At 41.8% G+C, this 20,000-nt stretch overlaps 2 protein-coding genes across 3 annotated transcripts in view; one reads left to right on the top strand and one right to left on the bottom strand.

Moving 5' to 3' along the window:
• Positions 1 to 1,932, bottom strand: part of PSMC2 (proteasome 26S subunit, ATPase 2) — a 17,703-nt gene extending 15,771 nt beyond the window's left edge. Inside the window, exon 1 of the mRNA XM_081331328.1 lies at positions 1,716 to 1,932. Coding sequence (XP_081187454.1) covers positions 1,716 to 1,785 — 70 coding nt within the window. The 5' untranslated portion in view covers positions 1,786 to 1,932. The remainder of the gene's footprint in view (positions 1 to 1,715) is intronic.
• A 4,324-nt stretch (positions 1,933 to 6,256) lies between these two features.
• The window catches only part of DNAJC2 (DnaJ heat shock protein family (Hsp40) member C2), a 24,462-nt gene continuing 10,718 nt past the window's right edge, over positions 6,257 to 20,000 (top strand). For both annotated transcript variants that reach the window (XR_014026944.1, XM_081331319.1), the window contains exons 1-9: positions 6,257 to 6,438; positions 8,111 to 8,301; positions 11,194 to 11,269; positions 13,020 to 13,118; positions 13,882 to 14,023; positions 15,113 to 15,193; positions 16,285 to 16,350; positions 18,175 to 18,266; positions 18,360 to 18,481. Coding sequence is in view for 1 of the 2 variants with exons in the window: in XM_081331319.1 (XP_081187445.1) it covers positions 6,381 to 6,438; positions 8,111 to 8,301; positions 11,194 to 11,269; positions 13,020 to 13,118; positions 13,882 to 14,023; positions 15,113 to 15,193; positions 16,285 to 16,350; positions 18,175 to 18,266; positions 18,360 to 18,481 (927 nt within the window). In the remaining variant the exon portion in view is untranslated. The remainder of the gene's footprint in view (positions 6,439 to 8,110; positions 8,302 to 11,193; positions 11,270 to 13,019; positions 13,119 to 13,881; positions 14,024 to 15,112; positions 15,194 to 16,284; positions 16,351 to 18,174; positions 18,267 to 18,359; positions 18,482 to 20,000) is intronic.

Here is a 20,000-nt window from a genome sequence, read left to right as displayed (position 1 = left end):
ATACTGGTTCATCTACAGCTCAATACTATAGGTAATTCTGGGATATAACCCAAGTACAATTGCAACGACGTGTAAATGGGGCTTATGGTTGCATTCAGCCACAGTTTTGTTCCGTATGGTGTTAACCTTATGAACTCTTAAAGTTTCCTCTTTCCGCTACGTATTCAAGATGGACTGTGATTAATATTTATGTTATTTATACGTAAGGGTGTAGGGTTTATACATGTTGTATATAGCAGCCTACATATGTGTACACTTTGAGAGCAAGCAACTAAATTTCATTTTTAATGTGTGTCAATGTGCCCACAGTAAAAACATGACAGTAAAGGTTATCTATCTATCATTATCTATCTTATCATTATCATTATCTATGTATCTACATAGGGACGCGGTGGCTCAGTGGGTTAGGACGCTGAGCTTGTCGATCAGAAGGTCGGCAGTTTGGCAGGTCAAATCCCGAGTGCCACGTAACCAGGGCTTTTTTTGTCATAGAATGCTCAGAACGAAGTTCCGGCACCTTTTTTTGGATGGAACCTTGTAGGATAGTCAAGGTGGGTTGTATGACATGTGTGAGTTCCGGCACCTTTTTCTTTTACAAAAAAAGCACTGCACGTAACAGAGTGAGCGCCTGTTACGCGTCCCAGCTCCTGCCAACCTAGCAGTTGGAAAGCACGTAAAAATGCAAGTAGAAAAATAGGGACCACCCCGGTGGGAAGGTAACAGCGCTCCGTGCGCCTTTGGCGTCTAGTCACGCCGGCCACATGACCACGGAGACGTCCTCGGACAAGCGCTGGCTCTTCGGCTTTGAAACTGAGATGAGCACCGGCCCCTAGAGTCGGAAACGACTAGCACGCATGTGCGGGGGAACCTTTACCTTTACGTATCTATCATCTATTTATCATCTCTCTATCCATCATTATCTATGTATCTATCATTATCTATGTATGTATCATTATCTATCATCTCTCTATCCATCATTATCTATCTATCATTATCTATCTATGCATCTATATCATTATCTATGCATCTATCATTATCTATCTCATCTCTCATCTATCTCTATTTCATCTCATCTATGTATCTATCTATCATCTCTCTATCCATCATTATCTATCTATGCATCTATATTATTATCTATCTATGAATCTATCATTATCTATCTCATCTCTCTCTATTTCATCTTATCTATCTATCTATCTATCTATCTATCTATCTATCTATCTATCTATCTATCTATCTATCCATCCATCGTACAGGAGTTTAAGGGAAACGTGGATTTATTTATACAAATGCCCTTCCTTAGCCAGCCTGGCCTACTACTATCCAGCCAATCTCAGGCTCACATTTAGGGGTGGGGGTGGGTGGGGGGGCGACTGGCCTTCTCCCAAGGAGCCCAGCCAGCCTCGTGCCCCTAAGCCCGGAAAGGATGGGAAGGAGACGCGCCTTTCACTTCCAGCGCGTGACTCTCCCCTACGGCCGCGTTCACACACCACGCCAGACCCGTGTCTAGGCCTTTTCGCCTTAAGCTTCCCGAGAAACGGCACCACAAACCGGCTTCCCGCAAAAGCACGTTGGCGAAGCGGCCCAAGCCAGCTTGCGTGTCCGCATCTACGGGCGAGGTTCCCCTCGACCTGCTTTTAACAAAAAGGGTCGTGTGAAGGCAGTCGCCTTAGAGGGAGGGGCCCAGGCCTGGGGTGGGTGGGTGAAATTCTTACCACGGATAGGCTTATCCTCCTTCTCCTCCTCTTTGGTTTTGCGCTGATCGGCCCCCAAATAATCCGGCATCGCGGCTTCCCCCACGCAGCAGGCCCCGACACCGAAACCCGAATTAAATTAACTTTTCCCTTACGGCGCATGCGCAAAAGCTACCGGCCTAGCGGCTTGCATTACGCAGCACCTGGCTTTCCTTCCCTTTCCGCGGCTCAGCGGAAAGGCCCCGCCGGAAGTCGCGCGTGGGGGAAGCAAATAAAGGTGGGAACTCCTCTATGATCCTCCCACCCACCCACCTCTACGCAGATACATACCGCATTACGCAAGCACCTGGCTTTTTTTCCCCTTCCGCGGCTCAGCGGAAAGGCCCCGCCGGAAGTCGCGCGTGGGGGAAGCAAATAAAGGTCGGACCTACTCTATGATTTTTTTTTCCCTCCTCCGCCCTCCCCCCCCGCCCTTTCCCTGGACCAGTTGTCATGAAAATTGGGAGGAAAACGGGGTTGTTTTCCCCATTTCCCCCTCCCCAAACGGCTTTGGGAAAAACGGGGGGAGGGACTGGTTTTTCCTCCCAATTTTCCCGGTTTTTTCCCAGGCCTTCCCGTCTCTAATCTTGCCTAGAGAAATGGGATTCTGTTGTGTTTTGCTTTCATTTGGAGTATTAACCCTTGGGGACATACATTCACTGGAGAAGGATGTGGCAAAAATGGATAACTCTGAACTGAAATCTAATCTTGCAATGGGGAGGATGTGGGTGGGTGTGATTGTGTTGCACATATAATAATAATAATAATAATAATAATAATAATAATAATAAGAAGAAGAAGAAGAAGAAGAAGAAGAAGAAGAAGAAGAAGAAGAAGAAGAAGTTGGAAGGGACCTTGGAGGTCATCTAGTCTAACCCCCTGCTCAGGCAGGAAACCCTATACCATTTCAGACAAATGGCTGTCCAGTCTCTTCTTAAAAACTTCCAGTGTTGGAGCATTCACCACTTCTGGAGGCAGGTGGTTCCACTGGTTAATTGTTCTCACTGTCAGGAAGTTACTCCTTAGTTCCAGGTTGCTTTCTCTCCTTGACTAGTTTCCATCTGTTGCTTCTTGTTCTGCCTTTGGGTGCTTTGGAGAATAGCTTGATTCCCTCTTCTTTGGGGCAGCCCCTGAGATATTGGAACACTGCTATCATGTCACCCCTCACCCTTCTCTTCATTAAACTACACATACCCAATTCCAGCAACCGTTCCCTATATGTTTTAGCCTCCAGTCCCCCAATCATCTTTGTTGCTCTTCTCTGTACTCTTTCTAGAGTCTCGACATCTTTTTTACATCGTGGTGACTATGTAAAATAGAGAGATCTAGATACCTGTATCTAGAATAGATAGACACAATTGTATATAGACATAAACTAGTGTATATGTGTGTTTATTTTGCTTTCTTGGGTTATTAACGCTTGGTGAAATGCCTCCACTGGAGAAAGATTTTTCAAAATTTGAACTGACATCTAATCCTGTAATGGGGAGGATGTCTGTGTGTGTGTGTGTGTGTGCGTGTGTGACACGTCTAGACACCTATATCTAGATACAAACACAAATCATAGATTGTAAGTATACACATATATTCTAGTGTATGTGCATGTATATGAGAGATAATTTTATATTTTATTCCAGATATTTAAATTAAGATACTTAGCCTTTATTTTAAGAGATTTAAATTAAGATAATTTGGTGTTTAAGGCATCCAGCTAGAAATCAGGAGAAAGTGAGTTCTAGTCCTGCCTTAGGCAGGAGAAGTCAGCTGGGTGCCCTTGGGCCAGCCACTTTCTCTCAGCCCTAGGAAGGAGGCAATGACCAACCACTCCTGAAAAACATTGCCAAAAAAACCCTGCAGGAATTTGTCCAGGCAGTCTCAAGAGTCTCACACACTGTTTAGGAAAGGCAAATCAATTATGTGCCTATACAAAAAGAAAAAGATATCTTTATCTAGACACCTGTGTTTTGGTGTACTTGTGTTGTGTGTGTGTTTTCCTTTGGTTAAAGCAATGTGGCTGGCTGGGGGGAATTCTAGCACTTGACATCCACCCTTCTTGAAGTTGTCAAGGTTGCAAAACCCGGGTTAAAGCAGTGAGAACTGACAGATAAAACTTGATTTTCTCCTCTTCATTTGAAAACCCAAATCCAACCCAATTGAAGGGGCAGCAAAGCCCTCCTCTTCATCATGCCATTCAATAACAGTAGCAGAGTTGGAAGGGACCTTGGAGGTCTTCTAGTCCAACCCCCTGCTCAGGCAGGAAACCCTACACCAATTCAGACAAATGGCTGTCCAGTCTCTTCTTAAAAACTTCCAGTGTTGGAACATTCACATCTTCTGGAGGAAGGTTGTTCCACTGGTTAATTGTTCTAACTGTCAGGAAATTCCTCCTTAGTTCTCCTTGGTCAGTTTCCATCTGTTGCTTCCTGCCTTCAGGTGCTTTTTTCTTTCACTTTTTCCCCGCTTTTGTTTCCCTCCCCCCCTCCATCTCGTCCCATTGAGACCCAAACTCTTCCAGTGGGCAAAGAGAGAGAGAGAGAAAGAAAGAGAGAAAGTGTGAGAAAGAGAGGTAAAAGAGAGAGAGAGAGAGAAAAAGAGAGAAGGAAAAGAGAAAGTAGAGAGAAGGAAAAAGAAAGAGAGGGAAGAGAAAGAGAAAGAGAGAAAGAGAAAGAAAAACAGGAAAGAGAAAGAGAAGGAAAAGAGAAAGAAAGAGAGAGAGAGAAGGGAAGGCGAAAAGAGAAAGAGAAAGAAAGAAAGAAAAAAGAAAAAAGGGAAGGAGAAAGAGAAAGAGAAGGAAAAGAGAAAGAGAGAAAGAAAAAAGAAAGAGAAAGAGAGAAAAAAGGAAAGGAGAAAAAAAGGGAAAGAAGGAAAAGAGAGAAAGAAAGAAAAACGAACGAACCTTTACTGTCAAAGTACAACCATGTATCCATTGAGATTAGCTGAGCCTCCCTTCGTGCTCCCACCCCCCAACTCACAGTGACACCAAACCCTCCATCTTATTACACCATGCGAACTGAGAAAGAGAAAGAGAAGGAAAAGAGAGAGAAGAAAGAAGAAAGCAAAAAGGGAAGTAGAAAAAGAGAAAGAGAAAAGGAAGAAGAGAAAGAGAAAGAGAAGGAAAAGAGAGAGAAGAAAGAAGAAAGCAAAAAGGGAAGTAGAAAAAGAGAAAGAGAAAAGGAAGAAGAGAAAGAGAAAGAGAAGGAAAAGAGAGAGAAGAAAGAAGAAAGCAAAAAGGGAAGTAGAAAAAGAGAAAGAGAAAAGGAAGAAGAGAAAGAGAAAGAGAAGGAAAAGAGAAAGAGAGAGAAAGAAAGAAAAAAGAGAGAGAAAAGGGAAGGTGAAAGAAAGAAAAAAGGAAAAGAGAGAAAGAGAAAGAAAAGAGAAAAAGAGAGAAGGAAAAGAGAGAGAGAGAAAAAGAAAGAAAAGGAAGAAGAGAGAAAGAGAAGGAAAAGAAAGAAAGAAAAGAAAGAGAAAAAAGGGAAGGAGAGAAAGAGAAAGAAAAAAAGAAGAAAGCAAAAAGGGAAGTAGAAAAAGAGAAAGAGAAAAGGAAGAAGAGAAAGAGAAAGAGAAGGAAAAGAGAGAGAGAGAAAGAAAAGAGAGAGAGAGAAAAGGGAAGGTGAAAGGAAGAAAAAAGGATAAGAGAGAGAGAAAGAAAGAGAAAGAGAAAGAAAAGAGAAAAAGAGAAAGAAGGAAAAGAGAGAGAGAAAAAGAAAGAAAAGGAAGAAGAGAAGGAAAAGAAAGAAAGAAAAGAGAAAGAGAAAAAAGGGAAGGAGAGAAAGAGAGAGAAGAAAGAAGAAAGCAACAAGGGAAGTAGAAAAAGAGAAAGAGAAAAGGAAGAAGAGAAAGAGAAAGAGAAGGAAAAGAGAAAGAAAGAGAGAGAAAGAAAGAAAAAAGAGAGAGAAAAGGGAAGGTGAAAGAAAGAAAAAAGGAAAAGAGAGAAAGAGAAAGAAAAGAGAAAAAGAGAGAAGGAAAAGAGAGAGAGAGAAAAAGAAAGAAAAGGAAGAAGAGAGAAAGAGAAGGAAAAGAAAGAAAGAAAAGAAAGAGAAAAAAGGGAAGGAGAGAAAGAGAAAGAAAAAAAGAAGAAAGCAAAAAGGGAAGTAGAAAAAGAGAAAGAGAAAAGGAAGAAGAGAAAGAGAAAGAGAAGGAAAAGAGAGAGAGAGAAAGAAAAGAGAGAGAGAGAAAAGGGAAGGTGAAAGGAAGAAAAAAGGATAAGAGAGAGAGAAAGAAAGAGAAAGAGAAAGAAAAGAGAAAAAGAGAAAGAAGGAAAAGAGAGAGAGAAAAAGAAAGAAAAGGAAGAAGAGAAGGAAAAGAAAGAAAGAAAAGAGAAAGAGAAAAAAGGGAAGGAGAGAAAGAGAGAGAAGAAAGAAGAAAGCAACAAGGGAATTAGAAAAAGAGAAAGAGAAAAGGAAGAAGAGAAAGAGCAAGAGAAAGAGAAGGAAAAGAGAGAGAGAGAGAGAGACCCCGCCTTCCTGCCGACCGCCCCTCCCCCCCCGCGACCTCGCCTGCCCCCAACGGCTCTTCCCCCCCCCCCTAGCCTCCCTGCGAGAGGAGGAAGCGGCGCTGACCTGGCGACCCGGAAGCACTGGCCGGGCCCTTCCACGCGCCGGCACCTGGCAACCGGCGGGCAGGGCCGAGCGATCCCGGCGGGCCGCCATGCTGCGCGGGGCGCCCGAGGGCCAGGCCACCGCCGTCGCCAGGGCCTTGTCGGCCGGTAGGTGCCGCCTCGGGGCGGGGGAGGGGAGGGGGGCCTCCCTGGTGGGGGCTGCCTGCTGGGGAGAGCCGCCGCCCCTCTTGAAGGACGGGCCCCGACAGTGGGGGGGCCTTTGGCCGGCCTTGTCTGGAGACGGATAGGAGACCACGAGGAGATCCGTTGGGAAGGAGGGGGGGAGCGGCCCCCGCGCCACTGATCTCTGCCTGTCTGTGTCTGTCTGTCTACTTATCTATCTGTCTGTCTATTTCTGTCTGTCTCAATCCGTCATACATATATCTCACACACACACACACACACACACACACACACACATTATCTGTCTGTCTATCTCAATCTCTCTCTCTCTCTCTATCTATCTATATATTTCACACACACCCCACACACATATATATTATCTGTCTGTCTATATCTGTCAGATATATATATATATTACACACACACACACACATAATCTATCTCAATCTGTCAGATATATATATCACACACACACACATATATTATCTATCTCAATTTGTCATATATATATATATATATATATATATATATATATATATTTTCTGAGATTTTCTTATCTCAGTGTCATATATAGTCTATATATCTATATACAAATCTGTCATCTATCTCTTATCATTGATCTATCCACTACCCATCTATCTCACATACACACACACACACACACACATATATTCTGTCTATCTCAATGTCATATATTATCTCTCTCTATATATAAATCTGTCATCTATCTCTTATCATCTGTCTATCCACTGCCCATCTATCTCACATACACACAAAGACACACAAACATAGAGATATAGATTATAGATAGATATAGATAATAGCTATATCTCTTTCATCTATCTACTGTATAGCTAGCTACCTATTTCTCTGTATCATGTCATCTGTAATATCATCTATTATATCTCATTTCTCTGTCATCCACCTATCTCCACCATCCATCCGTCCATCCCGTTATCTATCTATCATGCCTTCTTCCCCCTATTTTCCCTACAAGAGGAATCTTATGAGATGGGTGGGGCTGAGAGAGAGAGATGGGCCTAAAGTCTCCCAGCCAGTTTTCGTGCCTAAGGCAGGACTAGAACTCTCAGTCACCTGGTCATTGGCCCAAAATCAGCCAGTTGGCTTTCATCATCATCATCATCATCATCATCATCATCATCATAATTTTATTCATGCCTAAGGCGGGACTAGAACTCTCAGTCTCCTGGTGATTGGCCCAAAATCAACCAGTTGGCATTCATGGTTAAGGTGGGACTAGAACTCTCAGTCGCCTGGTGATTGGCCCAAAATCAACCAGTTGGCATTCATGCCTAAGGTGGGACTAGAACTCTCGGTCTCCTGGTGATTGGCCCAAAATCAACTAGTTGGCATTCATGCTTAAGGTGGGACTAGAACTCTCAGTCGCCTGGTGATTGGCCCAAAATCTGCTAGCCAGTTTTCAAGCCTAAGGTGGGACTAGAACGCACCGTCTCCCAGTTTCTAGCCTGGTGCCTTAACCCTGAGACCAAACTCTTTTAATTGCCGCAGTTCAATGATAGGGCACCGGAGTGCTCATGAATGAAATTGCTAAATGCGAAGGACATTTGACAGAGATGATTTCAACGTTTGGCATGTATAATAACATTTAGTTTCGTTCGAATGTTTGCATTCACAGCTTCGGTGCTCTGCCAAGTTGAGCCTGTGGGAAGATGGTTTGAAGCCTTCGTGAGGAGGAGAAACATAAATGTTTCTGCCTCTTTCCAAGAATTAGAAGATGAGAAAGAAAGTTCTGAAGAGTCGGGAGATGAAGAATTACAACTAGAAGAATTTCCCATGTTAAAAACTCTGGATCCAAAAGATTGGAAGGTACATAATAATAGAATTACCGTATTTTCCGGCGTATAAGACGACTGGGCGTATAAGACGACCCCCTACATTTCCTGTTAAATTATAGGGTTTAGGCCACAGGTCTGCAACCTGCGGCTCTTTCAACCATCTGCGGCTCCCAGTCGTCTGCCATGTGCAGTCCCCCCCCAAAAAAAGTGGGACTAAAAAAGTTGAACCAATCAATTCAAATATGCAGGGTAGGTGCATATCTCGCCTTGGCTCCACTCTTCAGTCAAACCCTGTTCTGCACATACACGCATGTACGTGCATGTGCACACATTTTTTGTGGCTCCCAGTTTTTCCTTTTGTGAGGGAACCGGTTCTGAGGGGCTCTTTCATTGTTTCAGGTTGCTGACCCCTGGTTTAGGCTATACTCGCCATATAAGACTACCCCTCTTCCAACGCACACCAAATAAAAATTAAAAAACATCAGATTTGATTTTAATATGGTAATTTTAATTCAAATGCTTATGACATGCATGTACTTAGTAGGAAAACTGTCACTTATAAACATAAGGCTGGTTGTCATCAAACATGTAAACATGGTGATGACCTATAAAGCCCTACATGGCTTGGGTCCGGGATATCTGAGGGAACACCTGCTGCCGGCATCAAGTTCCCTTCGTCCAGTGCGCTCCCACAGGGAGGGTCTACTCAGGGTGCCACCGGTAAGAGATTGCCGGCAGGTAACACCCAGGGATAGGGCCTTCTCAGTGGGGGCGCCTGCCCTTTGGAACCAGCTGCCAGTGGAGCTGAGGACTGCCCCCGACCTCCGTTCATTCCGCCGGGGCCTGAAGACCTGGCTCTTCGAGCTCTCTGGCCCAGGCTGAGGATTAATTTATTTTAATTGGGGTTTTATTTATACAGGGATAAATTTAATCTTTTTTAAACTTGGTTTTTTAACTTTTGTATTTTTGGTTTTTAATTACCCTGTAAACTGCCCTGAGTCCTCCGGGAAAGGGCGGTATATAAATGTAATAAAATAAATAAATAAATAAATAATAAAACAGTGCAAGTGGATTAAATTTAATAATAATAATAATAATAATAATAATAATAATAATAATAATAATAATAAGAAGAAGAAGAAGAAGAAGAAGAAGAAGAAGAAGAAGAAGAAGAAGAAGAAGAAGGAAGGGACCTTGGAGGTCATCTAGTCCAACCCCCTGCTAAGGCAGGAAACCCTAGACCATTTCAGACAAATGGCTGTCCAGTCTCTTCTTAAAAACTTCCAGTGTTGGAGCATTCACCACCTCTAGAGGCAGGTTGTTCCACTGGTTAATTGTTCTAACTGTCAGGAAGTTTCTCCTTAGTTCTAGGTTGCTTCTCTCCTTGACTAGTTTCCATCCATTGCTTCTTGTCCTAATAAGCAGGCATATACATAGAATGAAGGCTATTGCTAAGCACATTGATTTGTGCTTTAAATTGTAAGCCGCCCTGAGTCTTCGGAGAAGGGCGGGATATAAATGGGATTTTTAAAAAAAAGACCAAATGGGAGATCTGCTCCAGGTTTTCCAGCCAGCCCGCCCAGTTCCTGAGTCAAATGTGTCCTTAGAGCTAAGCAGCTGCTCTGGCTACGGCATTCCCCACCTGCCTTTCAAGTTGGGGTAGACTACAGCTGTTCTTCAACTTTAGAAGGAAAGACGCCCAGACCCCAGCCTGTAAAAAATCACAGACTGCAGCTTCTACTCCAATTGGTCCCGCTTTCCCTGCGCAGACTAAATGGGAGATCCGCTCTAGGTTTTCCAGCCAGCCCTGTCCCTAAAGTTTCAGCACCCAGCGTATAAGACCCCTGACTTTTGAGAAGATTTTCATGGGTTAAAAAGTCGTCTTATACGCCGGAAAATACGGTAAGAATGGAATGGAATGGAATAGAAAATATGGAATGGAATTACAATTAGAATAGAATAGAGTAGAAAATGGGAATAGAGTAGAGTAGAGTAGAGTAGAGTAGAATAGAATAGAATAGAATAGAATAGAATAGAATAGAATAGAATAGAATAGAATAGAATAGAATAGAATAGAATAGAATAGAAAATATGGAATTGAATGGAATTAGAATAGAGTAGAGTAGAAAATGGGAATAGAATACAGTAGAATATGGAATAGAGTAGAGTAGAATAGAATAGAAAATATGGAATGGAATTAGAATTAGAATAGAATAGAGTAGAAAATGGGAATAGAATGGAATAGAATAGAATAGAATAGAATAGAATAGAATAGAATAGAATAGAATAGAATAGAATAGAAAATATGGAATGGAATTAGAATAGAACAGAGTAGAAAATGGGAATAGAATAGAATATGGAATAGAGTAGAGTAGAATAGAATAGAAAATATGGAATAGAATAGAATAATGGAATGAAATGGAATAGAATAGAATAATAGAATAGAGAAAAATAGAATAGAATAATAAATTTATTGTCACTGTGAATGTACGCTCATCAGCACATTAAAATGAAATTCCGTTGCACAATCATGCACGTCCATTGACTTTGCTTGTCTAAAGGTCACAAAAGATAATCACAGGACTCTGGGACGCTGCAGCCATCATAAATATGAGCCACTTGCCAAGTTTCTTAATTTTGATCACACAACCAGGCAGGTGCTGCAGCAGTTGTGTGAAAAATGGTCGTAAGTCTTTTTTTTCCCCCAGTGCCGTTGTAACTTCAAACAGCCCCTGCACAAAGTGTTGTAAGTCTACCTGTTACAAGCAAAAGGCAACAACGTCTGCACTGGCATGTCAGACAACTAAACTAGGAAGAGACTGCCGGGGGAGAGGGAACACAATTTCTTGTTATAGTTTCTGTGGGCAGTTGTTGTTAACCCGAGGCTGCTATAAATAAGTTATATTTTGTTTTCCTTTCCCAGAATCAGGATCACTATTCAGTTCTTGGCTTGGGACGTTTAAGATACAGGGCCTCTCAGAAGCAGATCAAAGCCGCTCGTAAGTTCACCAAGTGTTCGTGGAAATTTGTCAAATAATAAAAACTACTCCTCTCCAGGTTGAATTGTTTGCCGTGTCACAGTCAGTCACGGGTTGCAAGGGAAGACTTGTAGCACTGTCACAAGGGGACAGTTTTAACATCCTGTTGCGATTCCTCAGCCAGCCAGCGGATTCGGCCGCTGACTCTGAGGAATCAGATGATGAAGAGGAGGGGCCTGGAGTGACATTAAGAGTCAGAGGAAGGCGCCGAGGAGCTCCAACACTTACAGTCGGACAAGGAGCCTGGCCCCTCTACTCGCCCTCAGGCTGAGACACAGCTGTGCTGGGAGCCTGAGTTGGACAGAGATGAAACACAGCTGGGACATATCCAGGATGCACGAAAGCGCCGGCAAGAGAAGCGAGCAGGGCAGAGGAATGCAATGGGGCGGCTCCAAAGGCAAAGGAGAAGGCATTAGGAAGCCACGCCTGGGCTGAATAATAAAAGGAAAGGTGTGGGAAGGGCTGGTTGCCGAAGGCCACCGTTCGTGTTGAGGATCGAGTTTCTGTGAATCTGTGTGTGTTTGCCTTGGACATTGACTCAGGTCTGTGAGAATAAAAGGGATTGGTTTTTCTTGCGGTTCCTGCCTGCTTGTTGGAAGAGGGGTTTCTCCTTGTGAGCATAACCAGGACTCACGTAGGCTGGGACAGAACACGTCCTTCCTTCAACTATTCTTACCCTCCTGAACAACATTACACCCATACCTACCTGGAGTAACATCCACGAGCCAGGAGATTCTTGTTCTTAGCTTAAAAGTTGCCCTACAAGGAAGATGGGTAGCTTCCAAATACCAATAAATAAAATAAAAAGACCAATGCTGGAAATTAACATCTTTAAAGATGGTAATGGAGGCGTCAGAATAGCTAATGTAACATTAGAAAAAAAAAGCAGTAAAATATATTTAATAGTGGCTTGAATTTAATCTGAAACGTCTGACGTTGAAACTTGTTGTTGCTTACAGTGTGACCAGAAATAATACAGAAATCATATCCATGCCTTCAGTGAGTCCAGTTGTAATTTCCATGAGATGTCTCTCAGTCTTTTGGGTCCACGTCTTTGCAATTTTTGTTCCACGCCAAGTTTCTGTCATTCTGCATTCCCAAATCTGGGGCTATATGGAGTGCAAAATTAAACGTATTTATTTAAGAAATAAACTTAGTTCCTTCTAGAAGTGACCTATGTCATCTCAATTTGTGACCAATGTAAATTTCCAACCACGAGAAAATAGAATTTTCTTGAGACCAGGTATTAGAGTATAATTAATCGTTAACAGTAACAATTTGGTTTAATATGCGCAGTGACATTTATTTTATTTTTTTGAATGACTGGTTTTTAGGCTGCTCCGTTTCCAGAACTACTGAGCAGCTTATAATAGAAGGAAGAAACAGGGTTCAAATGGAACAAAGCAAAATTGATTAGTAACAAGAAATTACTGGTCTTCATTGCTCTTCGAAAGGTTATTCATACCTGAAACGCGTATTTTATTTTACTGTAATTTGGTTTACTTTAGAAAAATAAATAAGGACACAGTGAGGATCATTCTGCATTGCTTTACTTTGAAAGACACCTGTGTCCCCACATATATGGACAATTGTCATTCTGGAGTGCTTCTGCCAAATTCAAAATGCCAGGGCTTCCTCAGTCTTCCTTGTTTGAAGTCTTGAGATAATGCGTAATGGACTGTAACTTGATTTTATTTTCCTTAATCCATAGATAAAGCCATGGTTTTGAAGCACCATCCTGACAAACGAAAAGCAGCAGGAGAACAAATTGGGGAAGGCGACAACGATTATTTTACCTGTATCACAAAAGGTAAGAGCGAGCAAGTATAGCAACTAAATATAAATCAAGTGTCTTATCGTACTGTCATGGGGTGCACAATCTTATTGCACTGAGATAACCCAGGAGTAAACAGAGTAAACAGTGGTTTGTATTAACTGGTGGTTTATCTTACACTACCTACAATATCATACACCAGGAACAATATACATACACATGCTAATACAGTAGGATCCAACAAACCACAGTTAACAGCAGGAAACAGAAGAGAGAAAACACATCAGCAGAACCTTCCCTTTTATACAAAGGCTCTTAAAGAGACACAGACCCTGCTGAGTCATTCCCATCATTGCATTACATCTTACATTACATAAGCTGGTTAGCTGTTAAATCAATATCTTGACACCTACCACATGTTAATCAGCTGATCAGTTTTCATGCCCAACTTTGCCTTATGAATAGGCACTATAAATATTTTTTTGCTCTCTGCACTTCCTGCCCGAAGACGCCAGCCTGAAGATGATGAGTGGGACCTTGTCGAAACATTGCCAAGACACCTCAATCCTACACGGGAAAAGACCCGAGTACGCCAAGACCTACATACCTATACCCGTGAAAATCTACGAAAGCATATGTGTGTGTGTGTGTGCATACACACACACACACACACACACACGTTATTTGTAAGCTACATGAGAAATTGAATTCTGTTTTCACCCCATGCTCTGAAAGGTGTTTGTTTTTTTTCCTGTCCACCGAATAAGTTAAGAGCTGTGTGATTCCTTCCACCTTTCAGCTTACGAAACCTTATCAGACCCCACGAAAAGGAGAGCATTTAACAGCATAGACCCCACGTTTGACAACACGGTTCCTTCCAAAAGCGAAGCAAAGGAGAACTTCTTTGAGGTTTTTGCTCCCGTGTTCGAAAGAAACGCCAGGTAAGCTTTGCCTTTTTAGACCCTCCGGAGAACTTCACTCTCTGGGTGTTATTGCCTCTTTGCTTTTCAAATGTTTCCAAGCCATCGTTGGGATTTCCCACGAAGGTCTGCTTAAGGGGGACGGAAAAAACCGAACAGCCAAGTTCCTGCGATTGTGTCCGCGGACTGGCAGGAAAATGTACCCGAGCGTCAACCAGTTCACTCGGCCTATGCACGCAGGCCTATTTGGGTGAGGCTGAAGCAAGTTTCGTTGTGGATACCGAAAACGTTGAATAACAAAGAATTGGAAGGGGCCTCAGAGGCCTTCTAGTCCAACCCCCTGCTCAAGCAGGAAGCCCTCTACCGCTTCAGACAAATGGTGGCAACGGTTGAGGTTGGCCCGTAGAGATGGCCGCGTTTTCATAACGGGGCTTAGATTGCCCTCTCGGCCTTTTGTCATGGCAGGGACAAGCTAGGCCACAATAACCTCTGGATTTCGAAGCATGGACGAGTTCCATTCCAGAGGTTAAATACTACATTGCTCCTAGAAATTATAATTTGCCATAACCTCTTGGGGCGACGTCAACCTGACCCGCCAGAGCGGGATATGTTACAGGTTCCCTTTTTTAAGGAAATCCATCTAGCGCAGGGGTAGGCAACCTTAGCTCTTTTATGACTGGTGGACTTCAACTCCCAGAATTCCTCAGCCAGCCACGCTGAGGGGGAAGGGACAGGTTTCCAAGCTGAGCCATGCCAGCTCAGGAATTCTGGGAGTTGAAGTCCATGAGTCGTAAAAAAGCCAAGGTTGCCTACCCCTGGCCTAGTGGGACCAAGAAGGGCCTTCTGTGTGGTGGCTCCCTCCCTGTGGAACATCATAGTAACCTAGGCGTCAAGTTGCTGTCATTATTGCAGTTCTGTTTCACGTGAAGGATTTAGTTGCCTGCAACATCATGTTGGACCGTCAATATATATGTATATATTTTAAATTCTGAATTTAAAATCCCCCTAAAATGAAAAAAAATGCAGATGTTTAGATGTGTGGAGCAATGCTGGAGAGGCGGTTCTTGCAAAAAAAATACGTTTGTTTATTTGTTTGCTAATTTGCTACAGGTGGTCAAATAAGAAAAGTGTTCCTAAGCTCGGAGATACGAACTCATCTTTTGATGAGGTGGATGCTTTTTATTCTTTCTGGTAAGTGAACTAATTCTGCTTCTTTTCTATCAAGTTGGTACAGATAAAACCTGTCGGAAAATAGAAGAATTCGGAGAAGCGGCAGGGTTGAAAATAAACAGAGAAAAGACTAAAAACTTTAAAAGAAAAACAAAAACAACTAGCAAAAAAAAACCCCCTTTCAAATAGTCAAAAAAGTGAAATATTTAGGAAATGTATTTAATTCTGCCTCTTTCTATCAGGATCATACAGATAAAGCCTGTAGGGAAAAGTAAATTGGGAATTAATCGAAGTAAATCTATATAAATGTGTGATAAAATATTGTGATCTTTAGCTTTTTTAAAAAATAAATTAACCTGTTTCATTTCTGGTTTAAACTAGCATAATTGTAACTAACTGAGTTTTAGACACCAGAGCATAGACCAAATGTCGGTCATCCACGTTCCTCAATCTCAGCAACTGGAAAATGTGTGGGCTTCAACTCCCAGCATGCTGGTTGGGAAATTCTGGAAGTTGAAGTTCACACGTCTTTTAAGTAGCAGAGGTTTGAAAAACTCTGGTCCTCCTACATAGGCGTGCTGTTAAGTTTTGGGTTTGAGAAACAGGCTTTTATTTTTACTCACCCATGGATGCACAGAAATAGTCAAAAGCCTGCCCCCTGTCACGCTGTGTTTAGTCTGCTGTGTCAAATACATGTTAAAAGGACCAAACTTTTATGTGTGACGGTATAGAACAGGGGGTCTTCAAACTTGGCCCTTTTATGACTTGTGGACTTCAATTCCCAGAATTCCTCAGCCAGCTTGCCTGGCTGAGGAATTCTGGGAGTTGAAGTCCACAAGTCATAAAAGGGCCAAGTTTGAAGACCCCCTGGTATAGAATATAACTCTGCAGGTTTTACGATTCTGGTGATTTTCGCCGGATGTGGTGTTTCCACGTAGTAGGACTCAAAAGAACAAAAGCGATATTTCATTCATGCTTTCTAATCAACGGTTGGAATTCGCATATTAATAACACAGACTATTAAAAAGGCGTTTAAATGATATGAAGGAGCTGTTATTCTCCCCCCCCCCAGTGTTTTACCTGACTTTTTCTCTCGATGTTAACTGCAACAGGTATAACTTTGATTCTTGGCGAGAGTTTTCTTACTTGGACGAAGAGGAGAAAGAGAAAGCGGAATGGTGTGTACGTGAAAGGCTGTTTCAAAAAGAAATGATTAATATATTGAAAAGATAACTTCACACATTATACCGGGTGTCCCTGTTTAGGGAGTCCTATACTTGACTGCTCAGAAATAGATCCCTTTGAATCCAGTGGAAAATATTTAGGTATACATAGCTAGGAAGAGGATTGAAGCCTGATCTGGATTCATAGAACTTAAATAATGAACTTGTGTTGTTGCGTATGTACGCTACGTTGCTGTTGCTTTGTTCTTATTATTAGTGCTTTTGAGTCAGTTCTGACTGCGTGAATAATCGTGCATTTTTTTTGACAGACTATTTTTGGGAATGGCTTACCACGTCTTCTTCCAAGGGAAGAAGAAGTCCCATCTTAGAATAATAGAATAAAAGAGTTGGAAGGGACCTTGGGGGTCATCTAGTCCAACCCCCTGCTCAGGCAGGAAACACTATACCATTCCAGACAATTGTGTGTCCAGCCTCTTCTTAAAAGCTTCCAGTGATGGAGCAATCACAGCTTCTGGAGGCAATTTCTGTTCCACTGGTTAGATAGGAATCCACCTAGGTGATCTTGGGCCCGTTATAGCCAAAGGCTGTTTTTTTTTTTAACCAGAAAGTAAATACTGGTTTCCAGCAAAAAATGGCATTGCACGCTGCAATCACATGACAAGATGCTGCAAAAGATCATAATTCGAGCTGGTTCCCAAGCCCCCCCCCCCCAAATATGATCACATGACTACAGTCAAGATTGGCAGTTGAAACTTTGAAATTGAGTCATAAGTAACTCTGGGGACTTTGACTTTCACTTGAAATGCTCACTCGGTGTAAGCTGAGCCGTAAGCAAGGATTATCTGTATATGTCTTATTCATGGTTTGTATTTTTTTTAAGATAGGTAGATAGATAATAATAATAATAATAATAATAATAATAATAATAATAATAATAATAATAATAATAATAATAATAATAATAATAATAATAATAATAATAATTTAATTTCTATACCACCCTTCTCCCGAAGGACTCAGGGCGGTGTACAGGGGAATACAATAAAATACAACATACAAAAATTAAAAAATATTAATATTAAATATTAAATTAGATAGATAGATAGATAGATAGATAGATAGATAGATAGATAGATAAGGGATAGATAGATAGATAGATAGATAGATAGATAAGGGATGGATGGATAGATGGATAGATAGACATGATAGAAGATAGATGATAAATAGATGCTAGATAGATAAGGGATGGATAGATAGATAGATATAGAAGATAGATAGATAGATAGATAGATAGATAGATAGATAGATAGATAGATAGATAGATAGATAGATAGATAGATAGATAGATAGATGATGGATAGATAGATAAGGGATGGATAGATAGATAGACAGATAGATAGATAGATAGATAGATAGATAGATAGATGATGGATAGATAGATAAGGGATGGATAGATAGATAGATAGATAGATAGATAGATAGATAGATGATGGATAGATAGATAAGGGATGGATAGATAGATAGATGATGGATAGATAGATAAGGGATAGATAGATAGGTAGGTAGATAGATAGATAGATAGATAGATAGATAGATAGATAGATAGATAGATAGATAAAAGGGGGAAGAAGATTTTTCTTGAAGAGTAGATACTGACTATTCTGAACTTTGTAAATACACACACACACACACACACACACACAACTATTTGGTTTAAACACTATTGAATCAAATGGCCTGGGAGCATTTAAGGACCGTGGCTTATTTTGCAAACGTATCTAAGCTAAAGCAACCTTTCTTTCTTGTCTCTCCTGGCAGTCGAGATGAGAGAAGGTGGATTGAAAAGCAAAACAGAGCAGGTAGATCCTTAAGGAAGAAAGAAGAGATGAATAGAATAAGGACATTAGTCGGTAAGTATGAACTCAACATCCCCAGGGCATCCGATCGTTAAATACCACCCTTTGGGTGATCCCTATGGACCTCATTTCTCTTTCTCTTCCAAGACAACGCCTATAGCTGTGATCCCAGAATAAAAAAGTTCAAAGAGGAAGAAAGAGCAAAGAAAGAGGCCGAAAAGAAAGCAAAGGCAGAAGCAAAACGAAAAGAACAAGAGGAAAAAGAAAGGGTGAGAAAAAAGACTTTTAAATACTTAAACACATTCTTACTTTTACCAGTAAGAATGCTTGGAATGTTGTGGGGAAAAACAAATTTACCGTATTTTCTGGCGTATAAGACGACTGGGCGTATAAGACAACCCCCCCAACTTTTGAGATGATTTTCAAGATTTTTCGTCTTATACGCCGGAAAATCAGCGAGCCCGGGAAGGCACGCCCTCCCCTGTCACTGTGGAGGAAGCAGGGCAGGCTGGCGGGAGCCGGCAGGGCAATCCTGCGCACGCGCTCCCCAGCTGTTAAGGAGTGCTCCTTAACAGCTGGGGAGCGTGCGCGTGCGCAGGACTGCCCTGCCGGCTCCCGCCAGACGCCAGCCTGCCCTGCTTCCTCCACAGTGAGAGGGGAGGGCGTGCCTTCCCGGGCTCGCTGATTTTCCGGCGTATAAGATGACCCCCCAACTTTTGAGATGATTTTCATGGGTTAAAAAGTCGTCTTATACGCCGGAAAATACAGTAAATAAGAATTCTGTAAACAGGATCTGTGACGAGGCAATCAAGAGGATCAATTAGAAAAGAAGCTTTATGTTGATGTGGTTAATTGCAGAAACGTGAGGAAAAAATGTCTATATTTAATTGTCATTTATTCAAATAGTAAGAACTATTAATTGGAGGTTGGCCAATGAGAATATTATTGGAAGAAGAGAAAATCAAGCAAAGCCATTATACAGGCTATAAAATTATAGAAATTAATTGTTATTGATGGGGGTTTTTTTAATACTAACCCAGACAACACGCTGTTTACCAAATATTAAGGTGATTGTGTTAAAAATCAAACATATGTTTGTTTTTTAAAAAAGAAAAGAAAAAGTAAGTTCTAAATTATACGTGAAGCCGAAATCATTTTAGATATAATAAATACACAAACCATTTAAGATATCGTAAATATAGGCTTGGGGTTTTAGTAGATGAATGACCCAGCGGTCTGTTTCACCATATTTGCAGCAAGCTGTGGTTTGTACCGTGCATGCGGCACAAGAAGAAATAGGGGAGACATGATAGCAGCATTCCAGTATTTGAGGGGCTGCCACAAAGAGGAGGGGGGGGGATCAAATTATTCTCCAAGGCACCAGAGGGAAGGATGAGAAACAACGGTTGGAAACTGATCAAGGAGAGAAGCAACCTGGAACTAAGGAGAAAGTTCCTGACAGTGAGGACAATTAACCAGCGGAACAACCTGCCTCCAGAAGCGGTGGATGCTCCAACACTGGAGGCTTTTAAGAAGAGACTGAAATGGTCTAGGGTTTCCTGCCTGAGCAGGGGGGTTGGACTAGAAGACCTCCAAGGTCCCTTTCAACCACCTTCTTCTTCTTCTTCTTCTTCTTCTTCTTCTTCTTCTTCTTCTTCTTCTTCTTCTTCTTCTTCTTCTTCTTCTTCTTCTTCTTCTTCTTCTTCTTCCTCCTCCTCCTCCTCTTCTTCTTCTTCTCCTTCCTCTTCTTCTTCTTCTTCTTCTCCTCCTCCTTCTCCTCTTCCTCCT

Source organism: Vipera berus (assembly GCF_964194415.1).
Source record: "Vipera berus genome assembly, chromosome: 6".
Classification (NCBI taxonomy): domain Eukaryota; kingdom Metazoa; phylum Chordata; class Lepidosauria; order Squamata; family Viperidae; genus Vipera; species Vipera berus.
This window is presented reverse-complemented; position numbering and strand designations above follow the sequence as displayed.